A 22,098-nucleotide genomic window follows, 5' to 3' on the forward strand; every position below is an offset into this window, starting at 1 on the left:
AATGTTTGTCCAGGTACACAACTGGCACAGAAGAATCACTCAGCTCACAACTAAGCCTGGAGGGTCACCCAGCAGCCACATCTTCTTTTTAAAAAAAACATGTATGTACATATTTGGCTGCACCGGATCTCAGCTGCAGCATGCAGGGTGTTCAGTGGAGGCATGTTAACTCTTGGTTCTGGCCTGTGGCATCCACCAGGCAAGTTCCCAGCAGCCACATCTCCAATGCATTTCCTTCACTAATCCTCCTCCAGAAAGAGCTCTTTACAGCAGATACTGTTTCTTTATATAAAGGAGCCATCAGAACAAAAGAGACTTTTGCAAGGTAGTCAACATTTGCTCTGATACTAAAGAAAACAGATGTTTTCTGATAGAACCCTAATCAGCCAGGAACATAAAACAGTTTCATAGTCTCAACTTTGGTTCTTAAAAGGATCTCTCCAGAGGCATCAACTTTGAAAGGTCTACCATCTCCTGAATGCCAAATATGGTCCAAGGATAAGTATTATATCTTATACAATTTATATAATTTGCACAGCTAAAATTTCCCACTGTAGCTAGATAAATTTTCAACTTAGGTAGCAGATCAGGCTTAACAAGGTGCTGAGAAAAATTTCAATATCCAGGATGAACGCCAGACCAATTACTCTCTGGGAATAGTTGTTGTTAAAGCTCCTTAAGTGTCTTCAACATGATGCCAACATTGAAAATCACTGACTTGCACTATGTGGGTAAGTTTAAAAAAAAAAAAACAACAACTGAGGAACAGTATCTAAAGTAGAAAATGGAAAAAAGCAAACAAGGAACCTGACCAGAGTGACATTACATTTTACCAGTTTTAACATGGCTTCAACACATTTCCGATCAAAGGGGGACTGAAATTTAAATCAAAATACAGTCAATTTTCATTATTCACAGTAGCTACATTCTATAAAGTCACAGCAAATACTTAATTAGCAAATAGTGATCCATGTTCCCAGAGGAAAACAGGGTTAGGCTCTTGTAATCCTCCGCTCACATTCAACCAATTAATAATAACCTTAGTTTTTGTGTGCTCCTATTTAAAGAGTTCTTAATATATACTGCTGACTCAACACTGAACCCAAGGGCAACAACAGCACATGCCTAAATGAAGGTTATCTAATGCACAGATTTTCTGCACAAGACACATCCGTCTTCTTGGAACTAGAATGACTGAACAGCACTCCAGTATACTTAAGGGCCATTTTAAACAGTGAAATCACCAAAAGCACAAACATGTGAAAAAAGTGGCAACAGACCCAAGGAACAGTATTTGTTTATTGTACAGCAGCTGAAACAAGACAGTGTTACTCTGTTTCACCTGAGCAGGGCACATGCACATCCAGCAACTCAAATCTTCCTACTCTGCACGCGTGCAAATCACCACAAAAGCACCATGAGAATTGATTTCAGGGTTACAAATAAATGTTACCAAGTAGGTGGATTCACAAGTACAGAATCCATGAACCATGTGGATAGACTAGAAATATCAAAGCAAAGGTAGCTCAAAAGACAGGAACTTATGAGGTTTCCACTAAGCAATATAAAGAGCAAAGATGGCACCAATATGCCCAGCTACATAATTTTCTCCACTACAATCTTTAAATTGGTTTTCCTATCTAAGGGACATTTTTTCTGTAACATTTTTTCTCATATCAAATCTATATACTAAAAAAGAACTATATACTCAATTTGCTCAACACATGCCTTCCATGAGGTACAAAAGTAAACATTTTACCAACGATCACTGATCACAAAATTCAGCAATGATTTAAAGGTATGATGGTTGGACTAGATGACCTCTAAAATGTCCAGTGGCTCAATGCTTTTGCAAGTTTAAAAATCAAAGTTGGTATGTCTATTTTAATTATAATAAAAGTCAACATATGACTACATACATATTCTCAGTAATAGTTTATCAGGATTACAATCATATTTTTCAGTAGTAGGGCTACAATATAAATTCATATCTGAAAAATAGATAATAGCTGCACTCACCAAAAGAAACAACTTGAATCCAGTTGAATATTATCAAACCTGATGGATCCTCATCGTAGATCTACACAACTTCAAGAACAAAACAACCTGCCATATTGATTCTATAAAGCTAAATATGCCTCAAACCGTATACAAAAGTTAACTCAAAATAAATGAAGATGTAAATATAAGAGCTAAAACCATAACACTCTCAGAAGTATAATAAACTGAAAGTTTTCATAACCTTCAATTAAATAATGATACAAAACAAAAATACAAATGACAAAAGAAAAAACCTGGACTTCATCATACTTAAAAATATTTATGCTTCAAAGGATACCAGAAAGAATGTGCAAACATAGTTCATAGAATAAAAGAATATTTGCAAATCAAATGTCTAATAAGTTCAGAATATACAAAGAAAGAACTCTCACAAGTCAACAATAAAAAGATAATTTTTTAAATGGCAAAGGATTTGAATAGACATTTCTCCAAGAAATGTACCAATAAAAATAAGAAAAGATGTCCAATATTACTCATTAAGGAAATGCAAAGAGAAACCACAACGAGATACCACTTCACACCCAACTAGGACAGTTACACTTAATAAAATGCACAACAAATATTAGCCAGAATATGTACAAACTGGAAGCTCTGCACACTGCTCATGGGAATGTAAAACAATGCAGCTGACATGGAAAAGTCTGGCAGTTTCTTAGAACATTAAACATGAGTTACCAAATGAAAAAAATAAAAAAAGAAAAGAGTTACCAAATGACTCAGCAATTCCACTCCTAGGTATACACCTAACACAAATAAAACATGTCCACACAAAAACATGTTTATAAATACCCATAGCAACATTATTCAAAAAGTAGGAATAATACAAATAGTCAATTAACTGACAGGAACAGGAAACAAACCAAATGTCAATTAACTGGTGGATAAACAAGCTGTGGTATAACCATAAAATGGACTATTACTCAGCCTAAAAATGAACAAAGTACTGATACACAAGCTACAATATGGATGAACCTCAAAAACATTATGCTGAGTGGTACAGGCCAGTCCCAAAGGCCACATATTGCATGACTCCATTTATATGAAATGCCCCAAAAAGGCAAATCTTTAAGGATAGAAAACAAATTAGTGATTTCCAAGGGTGGGGGTAGGAGAAGAAGGGGACCAGGTAACATGATACACTGGGAACAAAGTGACTGATAATGGCTAAGGGGTTTCTTTTAGGGGTGAGTTTGTGAATCTATTCTTTTAGTGACCATGGGTGTGAATATATTTTAAAAGCCACTGACTTTTATACTTTGAAAAAAGGTTAAGTTTTATGATACATGAATTGTATTTCAATTAAAAAAAAGGAAAAAGCTGAACTTGCCATTTATAACTGATGTAAAAGGCTCAAAATTTTACTTGGCTAACTCTCAAACTTTGAAGAGGACTGGCAAAGAATACATGCTAATTAGAAATCATACTTCCTTTCTGCTTCCTGTGGTGTGTAAACACAAGGAGAGACTTCATATAAAGGAAATTTGCTTTTTTGGTAGCCTTTGTTGGTAGGCAACAAAGGACCAGGAATCAAAATTTTTTTAAAGTGATTATCTGACAGAGGTAGTTTACACAAATAAGAGGCCTACAGAATTATAAGATATAACTCACAAACAATTCCAAAGATCTATGACATGAAGTGATTTGTAATTTTACCCCATATGATGGGTTTTTTTTAAAAAAAGGTTACACAGATTTTAAGTGGCAAAGCTAGAATTCAAACAAAGTTTATCTGAATTCAAACCTGTGCTTATTCCACTGACAGTTACTGAAGGTCTACTAAATGCCAGGCACTGGGGTATGTCCAGCAGAAACAGTATATTGATTAACAATATGCCAGGCATATAAAGATCAAATGCAGCAGGGTAAGGGGCACTGCAAATGCCAGGGATGTGAGTACTACCTGGTACTGGGTGGTCAAACAAGGCTTCTCTTAGAAAACTACATCTGAACAAAGATCTCAGACAAAAAACGGAAATGGGCCATCAGATACCTGGAGAAGAGCACTCCAAGAAGAGGAAATAACAGGGCAAGGACAAAAGGGAGGCCCACATAGCTGCAGAGAAGTGAGGAGGGTGGGGTGGAGGGTGCTGAACGAGACAGATAATGTTAGGCCTTCTAGGTCACTAACAGGAATTTTAGCTTGTATTTTCAATAAAATAGGGAAGCCACAGGATGGATGTGAGTGAAGTAACATCTGACTTTTGTTTTAAAAGAATCTAAAGGATGGGTTGAGGAAAGAATGTAAAGGAACAAGTGCAGAAGCAGGGAAACCAGTTAGGAAGCTGTTGATACAATGTAGATGACAGATGACGATGATTTACATCAGGTAATGATGCAGGTGACTCCAGCGGTACAGAACCTGCCTGCCAATGCAGGAGACGTAAGAAACATGAGTTCGATCTCTGGGCTGCGAAGATCCCCTGGAGGAGGGCATGGCAACCCACTCCAGTGTTCATGCTTGGAGAATCCCATGGACAGAGAAACCTGGCAGGCAACAGTCCACAGGGTCTCAAAGAGTTGGACACAATAGAAGCGACTTAGCACGCACACACACAATGATGCAGAAGAGTAGATGGCTGGATTCTGAATTTATTTTGAAGGTAGAGCTCAACAGAATCTGCTGATGGTTTGACTGTGGAGTGGGATGAAACCAAGGTTTCTAATTGAACAACTGGAAGAATCAAATTCTGCCAAGCACCACACGGAGAATACTATAAAAAGGTTTGGGAAGGTAAATAGAGGAGTTTCATAAATGCTTACCTCTCTGCTCATCTACTTTGTCTTAATCACTACATTACACACGGTTTTTTGTGCAACACAGCTGTTAAGCAGTGAAAGAGAGCCTGAATCCAGGTCTTTCGACTCCAGATCCTGGGCGCTTTTTCCTAATGAAGTTTTACAAAAGCAACTGAATGAGAATACAATTTTTCTCAGAAAAAAAATAACTCAAAGGCATGCACCATTTGCTGGTACTCCAAAAACAGCATTCACAAATAAAGGCTATCAAACAGAGACATTTTAAAAACACCTGACAAACATGAATAAGTATTACGCAGATAAAACAGTGAAGCAGATAATGATACAAAGATGCAACAAAAGTCATCTAAACAAAGGCTCAACCTAGATAAATACCATGTAGAAGCGAATTTTCAGAAAAAATGCCAGGGCTTCCCTGGTGGCTCAGTGTTAAAGAATGTACCTGCCAATGCAGGAAACACAGGTTCGATCCTTTATCTAGGAAGATCCCACATGCCACACATGCTGCAGAGCAACTAAGCCCTTCTGCCACAACTAATGAGCCTGTGACCTAGAGCCAGGAAACTGCAACTACTGAAGCCCACCGTCCTTAGAGCCCCTGCTCAGCAGTAAGAGAAGCCTGCACTCTGCAGCTAGAGTAGCCCGCATTCTCTGAAACTAGAGAAAAGCCCATATAGCAAGGGAGACCCAGCACGGCCAAAAGTAAAATGAGTTCTCATCATGAGAAAAATATTTTTAAACAAGAAAAAGAAAAATGCCAGATCATCCTTCTAAAAACTCTAAGAATAAAGATTATCTTTGAACACTAAAGATTTGCCATTATAGTTTTATTCAATGATCAAGTATATGCATAAAGAACCTTTGTAAAAATTTTGCTACATAAAGTAACTTTATATTTTAAAATATAAGGAACAGTTTCCTCTCAGTTTCTTAGCTGTAGAAGCTATAAAATATTTTAGAGAAAGGTAAATTATTGACTGAAGAGTTAAATAAATATCCCCATGATTTCTCTACAAGATCAAACTTGTTAGTATGTTCATTACCTACATCTTAACAGCATCAGCTTCACTACTCAGTTGCAATACAATTTTGGGTAAGTCACTTCTCAAATAAGTGATTATGTATCAAAAATCACTCTTTTTATTAAACTGAAATGGGATTTGACTTCCCGTTTTACAAGGCTGGAGTAAGAATCCAGAGAGAATGTAAATACTTTGAAAAACACTAAAGCTATGGCACACATAAATCAAGAAAATAAGCCAACTTTGAGGGGAATACACATGTAATATAAAAATGAATTTTAAATTGTTTCTTCATAGGTACTCGACCTTTCTATTAAGAGAACTGTTTATTAGATTTCTCGAAAATAGAACTAACGCAGAATTTGCTGTGTCAAGTGATGGACAAGCACTCACAGTAATCACTATGTGCACATTTAAGGGACAATGAGAGAGGACTTTTTTTTGTTGTTGTTGTTCTTATCGAATCTATGGGCCAACGAAGTAGAAGAGACCTAAAAAGTTAAAATAAGAGATCCAAGCCAACACTTTTACGACAAAAATAGAAGGCATCTTGTAAAGCAACAATTGATTAAAAGCAAAAAGAAAAATCCCACAATGACTGCTGTGAGAATTAAGACAATCAGGTACTCTTTCTGCCACCTTCTGATGAACATACAGCTAAAGACTAGCAGGGGGGTACTCTTTATAAAACTTTATTACACACACACACACACACACACACACACACACACACACAGAGAAAAGATAATCACCCCAGCTTTATGCTTTTGTTTGGTGAAGTCTAGTATCTACTTATGTTTATCACTGACACAGAACATCTTCAATTCTACTCTTTGCTGTTTCCCTTTTCCTTCAGCACTTGCTCCAACAGCTCTGTGTTGGCCCCATTCCCGGCCAGAGTATCTAGCCAACCTTCTTAGGTACTATAATTCTAGGTACACTCCACAAGCCTCCAGTATTTAGTAAGCCTCAGGATCTGGGATGACAATCAGTTTTCTCACTTTTGATTAAGCTGTAACCCTTCATGATGCTATCAACAAAAATAGTCATATGGAATCTAACTGTCAAGTAATATGACTATAATAATAATGTCAGAAAGAACTCATACTCTTATCTCTCAATCACTTCCCTGGGGCTTCCCTGGTGGCTCAGATGGTGAAGAATCTGACTGTAATGCAGGAGACCCAGGTTTGATCCTTAGGTCGGGAAGTTCCCCTGGAGAAGGAAATGGCAACCCACTCCAGTATTCTTGCCTGGAGAATTCCATGGACAGAGGAGCCTGGTGAGCTACAGTCCATGGGGTCGCAAAGAGCTGGACAAGACTGAGCAACTAACACTTTCACTTTCAAGAACCCACTCTCTCTCTCTCAATTGTTAGAACCAACTATTTGAGTAAACAACAATGCAAAGTTGTGAATACCCCAAAATAATTTATTGCTTCTAAGTCATCTAAAAATAAGCACATATTCACAATCAATCTCCCTCCATCTAACCAAATCAACAGTCAGTATAATACCCAAATAAGAAAGAAGAAAATGAAGAAAATCCACAAGAGTAATTCAACTGATCATTTCTCTCAAGTATATCACTGCTAAAGTATCAACTACTATACACTGACTTTCTAAGATCTTAAGACATAAAGTAAAGGCTGCTTATTAACTAAAATTAATAAATCTAGGTGGTCAAATTAGAAAAGTATACCAGGTATACTAAAAATCTTCCAACATAAAGAAGTCTGAATGAAACAGCTAAAATCTAAAATCAGAAAATATATCTAGGAGGCAAAATTAATTAATCATTTCATATGAAGAAAAAAAAGATTAAGAACAAAATGAAAAAAGAAACATACAAAAAAAATGCAACTTTATGGTTTAGTTGAAAACAGAATGCCCTAATATTGCTCCACTTTTAAGAAATGTTTTGAATCACATAAAAAATTCACTCTAATAACGTTCTAAGAAAGTCTTACCGAATAATCTAAGTCCCTAAAATGCTAATCTAAACAATTGGTATGACCAACTTTCCACTTAATAATTTAAGATTTCTAGAATCATCAGAATTAATGTAAATCTATTTATTCAATTCCTGTAAAGTTGAAGTACCATCATGAGCCCACCATTCTCTAAGAATGGTTTCTTAAAACAGAATCTAACCATATCTTACTTGGTGATTTGTGTCTGTTCTAGGAAGAAACAGTAGGGAAAAAATGAAAGAAAAAAAAAAAGCAAAAAGAGGAAAAAAACATCTCAAAGGGCTCAGAGAAATCTGAAAATCACAATCTTGAATCGTATGTTGAAGAACAAATGGTTTCTGAAAATAGAATCTAACCATATCTTACTTGGTGATTTGTGTCTGTTCTAGGAAGAAACAGTAGGGAAAAAAATGAAAGAAAAAAAGCAAAAATAGGAAAAAAAAATCTCAAAGGGTTCACAGAAATCTGAAAACCACAATTTTGAATTGTATATTGAAGAACAACTCTAGCAAAACTATGGAACAGAAGTTTCCCCAGCATTATGGATACACCAGAACACTGATCCTCATTCCCAATGTTTCGCTGTGAGCTGCCCAGCCAGGTGCTTCCAGCCTCCAACAATCTCATCCACCCTGGTGTGCAATTCAAAAATTATTTTCTATGTGTGTTACAATGTAAAAAAAGGTTTCAAGGCACCAATAGAGTATACTACAGTAGTTACAATGTCAGCTTTAAGATACATACTCTCCAAAAAGAATCTGAAAAACAACAGATATAACTGTATATCTCATGCTGTTGTTGTTTAGTCATTATGTGCAGGTGCACTCAGTCCCGTCCACTCAGTCGTGTCCAGCCCTTTGCAACCATGGACTGTGGTTCGCCAGGCTCCTCCGTTCAATGGATTCAAGAATACTGGAGTGGATTGCCATTTCCTTCTCCAGGGTACTATCCCGACCCAGGGATCAAACCTGTGTTTCCTGCATTGGCAGATGGATTCTTTACCACTGAGCCACATGGGAAGCCCTTTATATCTATCTACATATAGATATGTATAACTGAATCACTGTGCCACACACCTGAAATTAACATGACATTGTAAATCAACTATATTTCAATAAAAATTTTTTTAAAAAGACAAAACAACAACATACTCTCCAAAAAAAAACCTGCAAGTCCACCCTTACTTGCTATCCTGATGATCCTCATGGCTAATTTTTTCCATCTTTATCAATACAGGTAAGTAAGTCTCATATACATTTGCATAATATGCATACTTTTAAAACACAGTTCCTCTTACAGGTTAAGTAACCTCTTCAGCAGCAGTAATACCCTGGTGTGGATAAGATGAAGAAATCTACTGAAAACGTTTTAGGTAACGACATGGTTAAAGCAGCATTCATGTACAGCTTACTTTTTCCTAAGGACTCTAACTAAAATTCAAAAAACATTTAGCAACCTCCTTCCACAAGTTTTCTCTATAGCACTATAGCCATTTAACATAATAGCAATTAACTTAAATACTTTGTTCTTACCCATCACTCCTAACCAGACTATTACATCCACAAAGGCAGAAACCTTGTCTGCTTTTGTTCACTGCTCTATCCCCAGCACCTAGATGAATACCCGACATAAAGGGCCCTCAAAAAATAAATGATGTGTAAATGAACAAATATAACTTAGTTGCTGTTTTATGTATAATTTATTTGTCTTGAAGAGTTAAACTTTGCTATTAAGACGGTCAGGAAAAAATTTTGTGCAAAGACACAGAATAACCACACAGAGAAGTGCTGTGTTTCAAAAAGCTTGGTTAATCTCTATTAAAATATTTTTCAAATACTATCAGGAGAGCACATAAAAGAGGGAACCCTTGCACACTGTTGGTGGGAATGTAAATTGGTACAGGCATTATGATAAACAGAATGAAGGGTCCCCAAAAAGATGTAAATTAGAAGTACTATATGATCCACTACTGGGTATGTATAAGAAAACGAAAACATTAATTTGAAAAGATACATGCAGCCAAATGTTCACAGCAGCACTATTTATAATTGTCAGGATAGGGAAACTACTTACGTGTCCATCAACCAATGAACGGATAAATAAGATGTTGATGCATGCATGCGCATGTGTGCATGCACACACACAATGCAGTATTACTCAGCCATAAAAAAGAGTGAAACTTTGCCATTTGCAACAACATGGATGCACGTGGAGGGTATAATGTTCAGTGAAATAAACCAGAGAAAGAAACACTGTAGAATATCATTTACATATCAAATCTAAAAAGTAAAACTAGTGAATATAACAAAAAAGAAATAGACTCACAGATATGATTAGTGGTTACCATGGGAGAAGGAAAGTGAGAGGAGCGAAATAGGGAGACAAGGTTAACAGGTACAAGCTAAAGTACAAACTATTATGTATAAAATGAATAAGCTACAAGGATATATTGTACAGAACAGGGAATATAGCAAATATTTACTAATAACTATAAATGGAGTATAATCTTTAAAAGTTGTGAATCATTATGTTGAACACCTGAAACAAAATATTGTAAATCAACTATGCTTCAATAAAAAACTTAAAAAATAAAAAGATACTACCAGAGAATCTGTATCAGGTACTTCTAAAATACAAATAAAAGGAAAAATTTAGTTTTAATTAAAATGGAAAACATCAGTTTTCCATTCCTCTAATCAGAAGACATAAAGGAATAAAGGGTAAAAAGATAGAGGTACTTGGGACATAGAAAAATGTAGTATTACACTGTCAAGTATTGTGTCTGTTGCTTAAGTCGCCATGTAAAATTCCAGACTATCAACATTAAGTTTTGTACTGACTCAGTTTTGAAATCTGCTTTTTCCAGACACTAAAGGTCTAATTTTAATCAGCAAATCAGTTATCCCTATATTCCTCTGCCAAATATCATCACTAGTACTGTGGATTTTAATCTTTTTATTCTTAAAAAGAATGGTTTTAATCTTAACACAAATAATCTTAAATTGGTCACATAGCCGATCTACTGTTCAACTCGTGTTCTACAGTTCCTTTTTTGGCCTCAAATGATGAAACCTCTCCAACGTCTCTGGGGAGATTACGGTAAAGTATAATGTTTCCTGAAATTGTTTTTGTTTTTTCTCTGGACAGTTTCATGACATCTCTTCAACTAGGAATGTTATATACAATTTTTTTTTCCTATTCTGCAGTAAAGTCCAGAGGGAGAAGCAAAGGTAAAAAGAGTCTTGTACGGAGAACAGGCTGAAAGGGGACAGATAACACAAAAGCACAGAAGTAAATGCGAAGCAAATACGTGCACAAAAGAGGAAGAAAATGCAGAAAAGAGCTAAAAGAAAAGCACTGTTCTCGCCTAAAAAGAGAAAAAATCGGCAGGGGGACAAGGAAACTTGATTATCCTTCTAGAAACAAAAGCATATAAAATCCTTCTAAGAAAAACGTGGTCTCTTTAAGATGCTGTTAAAACTAAAAAGCGCTCAGCTGATACTTCAAAGGGGAGTTCTGCCTTCTCTTCCTATGTTTTGACAGAGCTAGTCTTCATCTATAAATTAAATGCAAGCTATAAATAATGCAGAGTTAATCTCTACAAAACTGCAATTGTGGATGCCATCTTTGTCTGTTAAAATAAAAAAAAAAAACTCTTCGGATTTGGAAAAAGAAAAGAGTCTATTAAGTTGGAAAACCAGAAAACCACGCGTTGCCAAGTCAGGTAGCTATAACATGGGTTAACAAACGCCTCTTACCAAACTAAGGTGCCACTAAGGTCTGGGGAAGAAGGGCAAAGGGCTGTAGCCTAACCGCGACCGCAAGGGTGGGGCACTGTAGGAAATAAAAAGATTGGAGGGTGAGCTATCCCGGGAGGTATAGGGGGCTGGTGATCCGTCCTTCGGGGAGATAGCCTGTTAGACGGCAAATGATTCTGAGGGGCTGAGGATAGCTTCGGCGAGTGAGAAAATGAGCTGTGGGACTTCTGTTCGTTGAGAGTGCGAAGGCTGATAGAGGAAGGTACCCCTGGGGCAAAGGACTGAGAGTCAAAAGGAGAGTCGAGGGACCGAACAGCCAGGGAGGCCGGGCGTGGGAGGCCTGAGTCGAGGCCGCGAAACGCCTTCTCCTGGAACGCCTTTTCGGCTCCCCACACTCGGCCCCTCTCAGGGCCGCCCCTGCTCCGGCGACTACGGCGAGAGCAGCTGTTTCCGCCCAGCCGGGGACCGCGGTGGAAAAGGCATCCCTGGGCCCGGAGGCAGGCAGGCAGGCAGGCGACAGTCGTCCGTGTGAGCCGGAGGTGATTCGAGACCAACGCCGCGGAGCCAACATCAAACTTCGCCCCTTCCTCCCCTTTAGCCTTCTTTATCCCCCAACTTCCCGGCCGGCTGGTGTCCGCTTCGACCGACCGAGACCCCCCCTTCTTCTCGCCGCCTCTCACCCCTCCCCAACGCCCTGAAGGTGGGAAGGAACGGTGGCCGGGGCCGCTCCGGAGCCCGCTCAGGTGCCCCAGAGTCCCAGACACACCCCCGGAGAAAAGGCTCTCATCCTCCCCGCGGCAACGGAGCCCGCCCAGATGCTGCAAACTCCTCTTACCTGCATTGACGCCATGATGGAACCATCCCCCCAAGGCCGGCGAGGCCAGAGACGCAGGGGGCGGAGCTGCCGTGCTCGCGTCACGCCGCGGGGGCCCAGCATCCCGGGCGCGGGGGGCGGGGCCTCCGATGGGAAGGGGATGGCGCCAGGGGATTGGCTGGCGGGCTACGCGCCCGGGCGGGGAGGGGCAAGCGAGGGCGCAGTGAATGGCGCTGTCCCTACCTTCGGTCGCGTAGAGCTCTCCGGCCTCCACCACGAACCCACTGGCTACCCTGATCACTTAGGAAACGCTGCTCGGGTTCTGACCCGAACCACGGTTGTTGTTTTTTTCTGTCTATACTCCGAGATCCTGATGATGTCCAGGCCCGTGAGGTTTTTGTTTGTTTTCCCAACCACAGGTGTTAAGATTTACAGTTTACCTTTCGTATTCTCTTTCTACACCACCATACCCACTTTCACAGCTTTGGGCAAGATGAAACTTCCTGCCGGGCTGTTTTCTGCTCTTTACGAACCCGGAAGGCTTCTCATATTCCTAATTTGGGGAAGAGAGAGACACAGATTTCCTTCTACAATGGGATAAGAATTGAGGGCAGAACAGCACTTCGATATTTTAAATGAAAAGAAAGTTTGTAGTGCCGAAACTTGCCTGAGGGAAGAGAACATTTTGAAGTTTTTCTTTCGTGTACAATTTCTCCCCTTAACCCTAGACCCTCAGTTTGAAACTTCCCGTGTGTCACTAATAGTTAAGTTGTAATGGCATTGACATTTGGTTATAGCGATTTGCCCCTCAACGTGAAATTGTTTTTAATGTACCAGTGTCATGTTACAATATACACTTGTTCCTTGTATCACATCTAGACTCCTCTGAAGCCTGTTTCATGGTGGGCATTTGACGCAGGGATGTATTTGAGTAGGGAGAGCTGAATAACATAATTTGTTCTGGGAATGCACTAGTTCTCCTAACGTTTATAAGAAGCCATGCATTTAAAAGCTGTTCCAGAACTGAAGATGTTATTGATTTATAACAGGAAAATGGAAGCCAAAGGTTTGCACTTCCTGTTCTTTTTTTTTCTCCATGTAGGTGGCTGATACATTGAGTAGAAAGCTTTTACTTTACCAGAATGAAACCTTAAAATCTGTCAACTTGAAGCTCTTTTTAGAAATATATATAAGATTTAAATATAAGAGCAACATAAATCACACTTTAGATCACACCACTCTTTAGATCACAATGTTCTCTGTGAAATTCTCTAATGTAAAATGTGTTCAAAAAGGGGGAAAGATCCTTAAAATACACTAATTATTCTATGGTATAATGTTAAACACCCTATTCTTCATCACTGAAGAGGAATTTATATTGATATACTTTTCTTCTCTCAAACTTCCACCTGATTCCCAGAAATGGACTGGTTTTCCCTTTGTTATACAAAATGACCATGTCCTTGAGGAATGTTTGGAGGCTCTTGGCAAACCAGACCCAGGGACATATTAGATGTCAGCCCAGTTGTGTTGCCTACATTTCAGTTGAGTAAATCTCATATCATGAAAGAGAGCTTTTCCAGATATATTTTCTTCTGGAGATCTTTATCCCTATGATCTCAGAAGATCAAATGTAACCACCTACAGTTCGCTTTAAAAGCTGATTCTTCCTAAGGTGTAAGTGACTTTAAATAACCCCACAAACAAAGCATTATGACATCATCAGAATCAACACCTTGCCATGACAAATACTAATAAGGAAGAAAAGGAATTACAGGAGTCTTAATACTCCTCACAGTAAAATCAACATCTGGCCCCTTGGGGTTTATATGTGTTAAGATGGTCACAGGAGGGACAAGTCAGTACCAGTCATATCTTTCCAGGAAATATTAAATAGGACATAATTACCTCACTATCTTCTTTATTCTTTCATTGGTACATAAAAGATCCTGATGTACTCAGGAGCTAAAACAGTGACTATCAGATGGAGTGGGAACATATCATTATCTCCAGGAAACATGAAATGTTTATATCTAAAACGATTATACAACGTTTGAGGACCAGACTCACATCTCATTTCTTCAGTTTTTGTTCTGTTTTGTTTTTTTTACACATCTCATTTCTTTACAGAGTGGGGCTTGCTATCAGATAGGCAAAAGATAAAATGCCTGACAATTTCAAAAGTAGGAAAGGAAATGGAGCTCTCATAAACTCTAAACAAGATTGGTACAGTCTCTTCAGAAAACGGTTCAGCAACAATAAAGCTTCCCTTACCCTTAAAGTATCTTTTTAATAGCATCATTTTCAATAAAAGAGACATGAGACATATTAAACAAATGCAGTATGTTAATCTTGTTTGGATCCTGATTCAAACAAACCACTATAAAAGGTATTTGGGAGACAACTGGAGAAATTTACATAAAATAGGTATTATATAATAGTAAGGAATAATTACTGTGTTAGATTTGATAATGATGTTCATTTTTAAATTTCCACAGCAATTAGAAATGACCATCAGGGAAGTTCCCTGGTTGTCTAGTGGTTAAGAATCTGCCTTCCAATGCAGGTGATGCGGTTTGATCCCTGCCTAGGGAACTAAGATCCCATGTGTCAAGGGGTAACTGTTGAGCCCAAGCACCACAGACAGAAGCCAGCACATTGCAACTAAGACTGGTCACAGCCAAATAAATAATAAATAAAAAATTTTTTAAACTCATAAAACTGTGTATTGAAGACCTGTACATTAAAAAAAGAAAGAAATGACCATCAGGTTCAAGGAGTTCATTCTCCTTCATCTCACAAACTACCCCCACTTCCACCTTCCCGGAAGAAAAAAACCAGAAGAGACACAAGCTGTATATGTACCTGAGGTCTTCCCTGCCAAGGAAAAGAAACAGTCTCTAACACAGAAGACTAAAAGCATCTGGACTTCCTGGCAGAAAAGGGAAAGAAATATGGGAAAACAAATTGACGAATTAGTTGAGGGATCCAGAGAGGGAACAGTGGGCAAATCCTGCAATATTGATAATGTCACATGATTTATGAATGTTTGAATTCTAGAGATTCAGTAGATTGGTGAGTTAGGAGCAGTCCTATGAGAAAATGCTTGTTGGGGCGTAAAGAGGCAGAGTCAACTTGTCCTTACTTGAGTCTGTGTCTCTCCAGAGTGGTTTATTCTTAGTCTCCCACTGGGTGATCTCACCAGAGAAACAGAGGCAGTTTAACAACCAGCACCTTGTTTATTGGTTGTTGGGAAAGGCACCAAGCCAGGAATCCAAGGCTTGTATTCTTGTCCAAGCTTTGTCGTTGGCAAGCTTGGTCAAGGCTTTTAACACCCCTGGGTTTATTTCCTTATCAATAAAATGAGCAAGTCAGACTATATAATCTTCATGATCTCTCCAGATTTCAAATTCCAGGCACCTATCAGAGGAAATCTAAATTTTCAATGATTTGTCTAAAATACTATGTTTAAGATAAAATGCAATGGAAATGACATACTATCTTGAGTTTAAAAAATGACTTTTATAAATTGTAAAATGAGGAAGGAACTTGGCTTCATTGTAATTTATGTAGAAATACTGGGGTGCTTTAGTTAACAATTTTAAAATGAAAGTCACTCAGTCGTGTCCAACTCTTTGCAACCCTGTCCATGGGTGTCCATAGCCCACCAGGCAACTCTGTCCATGGGATTCTCCAGGCAAGAATATAGGAGTGGGTTGCCATTCCCTTCTGCAGGGGATCTTCCTGACCCAGGGATCGAACCCTGGTCTCCTGCATTGCAGGCAGATTCCTTACTGTCTGAGCCACCAGGGAAGAATTGAACTCTAGATTTAAAAATGCTAATATAATGCAATTGAGCTATAAAAGGGATTTCAAAAAGTATCAAAAATTCCAAATCCACAATTTAGAGTGATACTTTTTTTTTTTTTAATTTTTATTATTATTATTATTTTTTCCAGTGGGTTTTGTCATACATTGATATGAATCAGCCATGGATTTACATGTATTCCCAATCCCGACACCCCCTCCCACCTCCCTCTCCACCCGATTCCTCTGGGTCTTCCCAGTGCACCAGGCCGGAGCACTTGTCTCGTGCATCCCACCTGGGCTGGTGATCTGTTTCACCATAGATAGTATACATGCTGTTCTTTTGAAATATCCCACCCTCACATTCTCCCACAGAGTTCAAAAGTCTGTTCTGTATTTCTGTGTCTCTTTTTCTGTTCTGCATATAGGGTTATCGTTATCACCTTTCTAAATTCCATATACATGTGTCAGTATGCTGTAATGTTCTTTATCTTTCTGGCTTACTTCACTCTGTATAATGGGCTCCAGCTTCATCCATCTCATTAGGACTGGTTCAAATGAATTCTTTTTAATGGCTGAGTAATATTCCATGGTGTATATGTACCACAGCTTCCTTATCCATTCATCTGCTGATGGGCATCTAGGTTGCTTCCATGTCCTGGCTATTATAAACAGTGCTGCGATGAACATTGGGGTGCACGTGTCTCTTTCAGATCTGGTTTCCTCAGTGTGTATGCCCAGAAGTGGGATTGCTGGGTCATATGGCAGTTCTATTTCCAGTTTTTTAAGAAATCTCCACACTGTTTTCCATAGCGGCTGTACTAGTTTGCATTCCCACCAACAGTGTAAGAGGGTTCCCTTTTCTCCACACCCTCTCCAGCATTTATTGCTTGTAGACTTTTGGATAGCAGCCATCCTGACTGGCGTGTAATGGTACCTCATTGTGGTTTTGATTTGCATTTCTCTAATAATGAGTGATGTTGAGCATCTTTTCATGTGTTTGTTAGCCATCTGTATGTCTTCTTTGGAGAAATGTCTGTTTAGTTCTTTGGCCCATTTTTTGATTGGGTCATTTATTTTTCTGGAATTGAGCTAGTTCTGGCCACAGCAATCAGAGCAGAAAAAGAAGTAAAAGGAATCCAGATAGGAAAAGAAGAAGTAAAACTCTCACTGTTCGCAGATGACATGATCCTCTACATAGAAAACCCTAAAGACTCTACCAGAAAATTACTAGAGCTAATCAATGAATATAGTAAAGTTGCAGGATATAAAATTAACACACAGAAATCCCTTGCATTCCTATATACTAACAATGAAAAAACAGACAGAGAAATTAAGGAAACAATACCATTCACCATTGCAACAAAAAGAATAAAATACTTAGGAGTATATCTACCTAAAGAAACAAAGGACCTATACATAGAAAACTATAAAACACTGATGAAAGAAATCAAAGAGGACACAAACAGATGGAGAAACATACCATGTTCATGGATTGGAAGAATTAATATTGTCAAAATGGCTATTCTACCCAAAGCAGTCTATAGATTCAATGCAATCCCTATCAAGCTACCAACGGTATTTTTCACAGAACTAGACCAAAGAATTTCACAATTTGTATGGAAATACAAAAAACCTCGAATAGCCAAAGTAATCTTGAGAAAGAAGAATGGAACTGGAGGAATCAACCTGCCTGACTTCAGACTCTACTACAAAGCCACAGTCATCAAGACAGTATGGTACTGGCACAAAGACAGAAATATAGATCAATGGAACAGAATAGAAAGCCCAGAGATAAATCCACGAACCTATGGACACCTTATCTTTGACAAAGGAGGCAAGGATATACAATGGAAAAAAGACAACCTCTTTAACAAGTGGTGCTGGGAAAACTGGTCAACCACTTGTAAAAGAATGAAACTAGAACACTTTCTAACACCATACACAAAAATAAACTCAAAATGGATTAAAGATCTAGAGTGATACTTTTAAAAGCATATTTGGGGGCTTCCCTGTCCAGTGGTTAAGACTCTGGGCTCCCAATGTAGGGGACTCAGATTCGATCCCTGGTTGGGGAACTAAGATCCCACATCCTGCACAGTGCAGCCAAAAAAGAAAAGCATATCTAAAAAAGTGTCTTTTCTTTTATAATTTTGAATCTAAACTAGTCATTTCATGTGGATCTCCTAAGAAGAGACAAAGAAAATTAACAAAATAACAGATGGTTTGTATGTGTGACCTATTCTACATGTCAGAAACAATTGATTTATATAATGCCTGGTTTGTAAATAAGACTGACTCTCAGGAGAACTTTGTTTTCACTTTCTCCCCTTCCCCCAAGCTTTTCTGTCAAGAATTTTTTTACCCAGATGTGCAGACCTCAAGCACCTTTCTTCCTTGCTTCTCCCCTAGACCTCTTAGAAAGTTATCCTTTTGAGGGGGACAGGGGGCGCTTTAAAAGCCAAGTGAAGGGCTTCCCTGGCAGCTCAGTGATAAAGAATCCACGTGTTAATGAGGAGACATGCGTTCCATCCCTGGTCCAGGAAGATCCACTTGCTTCAGAGCAACTAAGCCCGTGCCCTGAAACTTCTGAGCCTGTCCTCTTGAGTCTAAGAACCTCAGCTACTGAGCCCTCCAGCCACAGCTCCCGAAGCCCGCACACCCTAGAGCCCATGCTCCACAACAAGAGAAGTCACTGCAATGAGAAGCCCACACACTACAACTTGAGAGTAGCCCCCGCTTGCTGCGACTAGAGAAAAGCTTGCTCAGCAATGAGGACCCAGGACAGCTAAAAATAAATAAATAACCGAATGAAAACTATGGACCCACTTGACAGGAAAATATTCATACTCATAAAATTTGTAGTTTAGAGGTTACCTGACCTCCACCCCCCCCTCCCCCCCCAGAAATACATCCATTGGCAGAGGTTTGTCAACCTCACGGTAAGAACGCTTTTACTGAAGAGGCAATGATGGATACCCTTTGCCCTTTTCAAAACTCGTCTAACTTTCATGTACACATGATGTCACATAGCACTTGTTTGCTTTTCGTTCACTTGTTTATTTTCTAGTCTTTCTCAAAAGCAGATTGCTGTGTGCAGAGCTCTGGATCAGGAACCAGAAAAGATGACCACTTGCCCTGATCCTTCTCAGAGGGGATAACTCAACTTATTTAACAACAGATGCGGCACAGGTACTAACCACGCATAACAGAAACTGCTCAGTGCTGAAGCTAGGGTGTGGATGCTCCCTGCCCTGGGGGCCAGGTATCTGTAATTGGATCATAGTGAGGTGTGGGGGGATTCCAAGACCATAGAAGGAGATTCTTTCGGGGGTCTGAGGGCAGTGGCTATTAACCAACTGCTATAGAAGTATTTCATGGGCTTCCCTGATGGCTTAGTGGTAAAGAATCCATCTGCCAATGCAGGTGCCACAGGAGACTTGGGTTCAACCCCTGGGTGGGAAGATCCCCTGAAGAAGGACATGGCAACCCATTCCAGTATTCTTGCCTGAAGAATTCCATGAACAAAGGAGCCTGGTGGGTTACAGTCCATGAGGTTACAAAGAGTCAGACATGACTTGGTGACTAACAACATGAAAGTATTTCAGTGTTTTCTTTTGGCGGTGACAGAAATGTTCTAAAACTGCATTATGGTGATAGTTGCTCAATTGTATAAATTTACTGGAAATTATTGAATAATTATTCTGGGTGACCTTTATGATATGTGAATTATACCCTAATAAAAACTGTTTAAAAACAGAAAGGAACATTTCAATGTTTTAACACAGCCGTAACAGTAAGTCCTGGCTGGCCTTCAGACTGGCTCTCCCATTAATGGTATGAGACCAAAGGCTGGTCAGGTGTCTCCCTGGGACTAGATTTTTTTATCTGTAAAATGGTTTCTGCAAAGATTTCCAGATAATCCTTTTCCTTGCCAAAAAAAAAAAAATCCATAATTGTGTCTTATTTCTTTATATATATATATATATTTTTTTTTTTTAATTTGCTTCCTTGCTTTTCTTTTTTTAAAACGTATTTTTTTATTGAAGGATAATTGCTTTGCAGAGTTTTGTTGTTTTCTGTCAAATCTTAACCTGAATAAGCCATAGGTATACACATACACCCTCCCCCCGAACTTCCTTCCCATCTCACCCCTCTATGTTGATACAGAGCCCCTGTTTGAGTTTCTTAGCCATACAGCAAATTCCTGTTGGCTATCTATTTTACTTGGTAATGTAAGTTTCCATTTTACTCTTTCCATACATCTCACCCTCTCCTCCCCTCTCCCCATGTCCACAAGTTTATTCTCCATGTCTGTTTCTCCATTGCTGCTCTGTAAATAAATTCTTCAGTACTATTTTTCTAGATTCTCTATATATGCATTAGAATATGATATTTATCTTTCTCTTTCTGACTTACTTCACTCTGTATAATAGGTTCTAGGTTCATCCATCTCATTAGAACTGACTCAAATGCGTGCCTTTTTATGGCTGAGTAATATTCCATTGTGTATATGTACCACAACTTCTTTATCCATTCATGTGTCAATGAACATCTAGGTTGCTTCCATGTTCTAGCTATTGTAAATAGTGCTGCAATGAACAATGGGATACATGTGTCTTTTTTAGTTTTGTTTTCCTCAGGGTATATTCTTAGGAGTGGGATTTCTGGGTCACATGGTGCTTTTATTCCTAGTTTTTAAAGGAATCTCCATATCATCTTCCATAGTGGCTGTATCAATTTACATTTCCACCAACAGTGCAAGAGCGTTCCCTTTTCTCCACACCTTCTCTCCAGCATTTATTGTTTGTAGACTTTTTGATGATGGTCATTCTGACCTGTGTGAGGTGATATCTCATTGTAGTTGTGATTTGTATTTCTTTAATAATGAGCACTGTTGAGCATCTTTTCATGTGTTTGTTAGCCATCTGTATATCTTCTTTAGAGAAATGTCTGTTTAGGTCTTTTTCCCACTTTTTGATTGGGTTGTTTGTTTTTCTGGTATTGAGTTGTATGAGCTGCTTGTATACTTTGGAAATTAATCCTTTGTCGGTAGTTTCATTTGCTATTATGTTCTCCCATTGAGGGCTGTCTTTTCATCTTGCTTATAGTTTCCTTTGCTGTGCAGAATCTTTTAAGTTTAATCAGGTCCCACTTGTTTACTTTTGTTTTTATTTCCATTACTCTAGGAGGTGGGTCATAGAGGCTCTTGCTTTGATTTATGTCATCGAGTGTTCTGCTGAAGTTTTCCTCTAAGAGTTTTATAGTTTCTGGTCTTACATTTAGGTCTTTAATCCATTTTGAATTTATCTTTGTGTATGGTGTTAGGAAGTGTTCTAATTTCATTCTTTTACATAGAGCTATCCAGTTTTCCCAGCAACATTTATTGAAGATGCTATTTTTGCCCCATTGTATATTCTTGCCTCCTTTGTCAAATATAAGGTACCCATCAGTGCATGGGTTTATTTTTGGGCTTTTAATCTTGTTCCATTGGTCTATATTTCTGTTTCTGTGCCAGTACCATACTGTCTTGATGACTGTAGCTTTGTAGTATGATCTGAAGTCAGGAAGGTTGATTCCTTTAGCTCCGTTCTTCTTTCTTAAGACTGCTTTGACTATTTGGGGTCTTTTGTGTTTCCATATGAATTGTGAAAGTTTTTGTTCTAGTTCTGTGAAAAATGCCATTGATAATTTGATAGGGATTGCATTGAATCTGTAGATTGCTTTTGGTAGTATAGTCATTTTCACAATATTGATTCTTCCGACCCAGGAAAATGAAGTCTCTCTCCATTTGTTTATGTCGTCTTTGATTTTTTTCATTAGTGTTTTATAATTTTCTGTGTACAGTTCTTTTGTCTCCTTGGTGGTGGTGGTGGTTTAGTCACTAAGTCGTGTCTGACTCTTGCG

General features: G+C 38.7%; 1 protein-coding gene across 3 annotated transcripts in view; it reads right to left on the reverse strand.

Annotated features, from left to right (window-relative positions):
• UBE2W (ubiquitin conjugating enzyme E2 W) overlaps positions 1 to 12,507 on the reverse strand; it is an 88,419-nt gene extending 75,912 nt beyond the window's left edge. For all 3 annotated transcript variants that reach the window (XR_009689549.1, XM_061123499.1, XM_061123500.1), the window contains exon 1: positions 12,406 to 12,507. Coding sequence is in view for 2 of the 3 variants with exons in the window: in XM_061123499.1 (XP_060979482.1) it covers positions 12,406 to 12,507 (102 nt within the window). In the remaining variant the exon portion in view is untranslated. The remainder of the gene's footprint in view (positions 1 to 12,405) is intronic.
• Positions 12,508 to 22,098: the final 9,591 nt, after the last annotated feature.

The sequence above is a fragment of the Dama dama genome, chromosome 21 (assembly GCF_033118175.1).
Source record: "Dama dama isolate Ldn47 chromosome 21, ASM3311817v1, whole genome shotgun sequence".
NCBI lineage: Eukaryota > Metazoa > Chordata > Mammalia > Artiodactyla > Cervidae > Dama > Dama dama.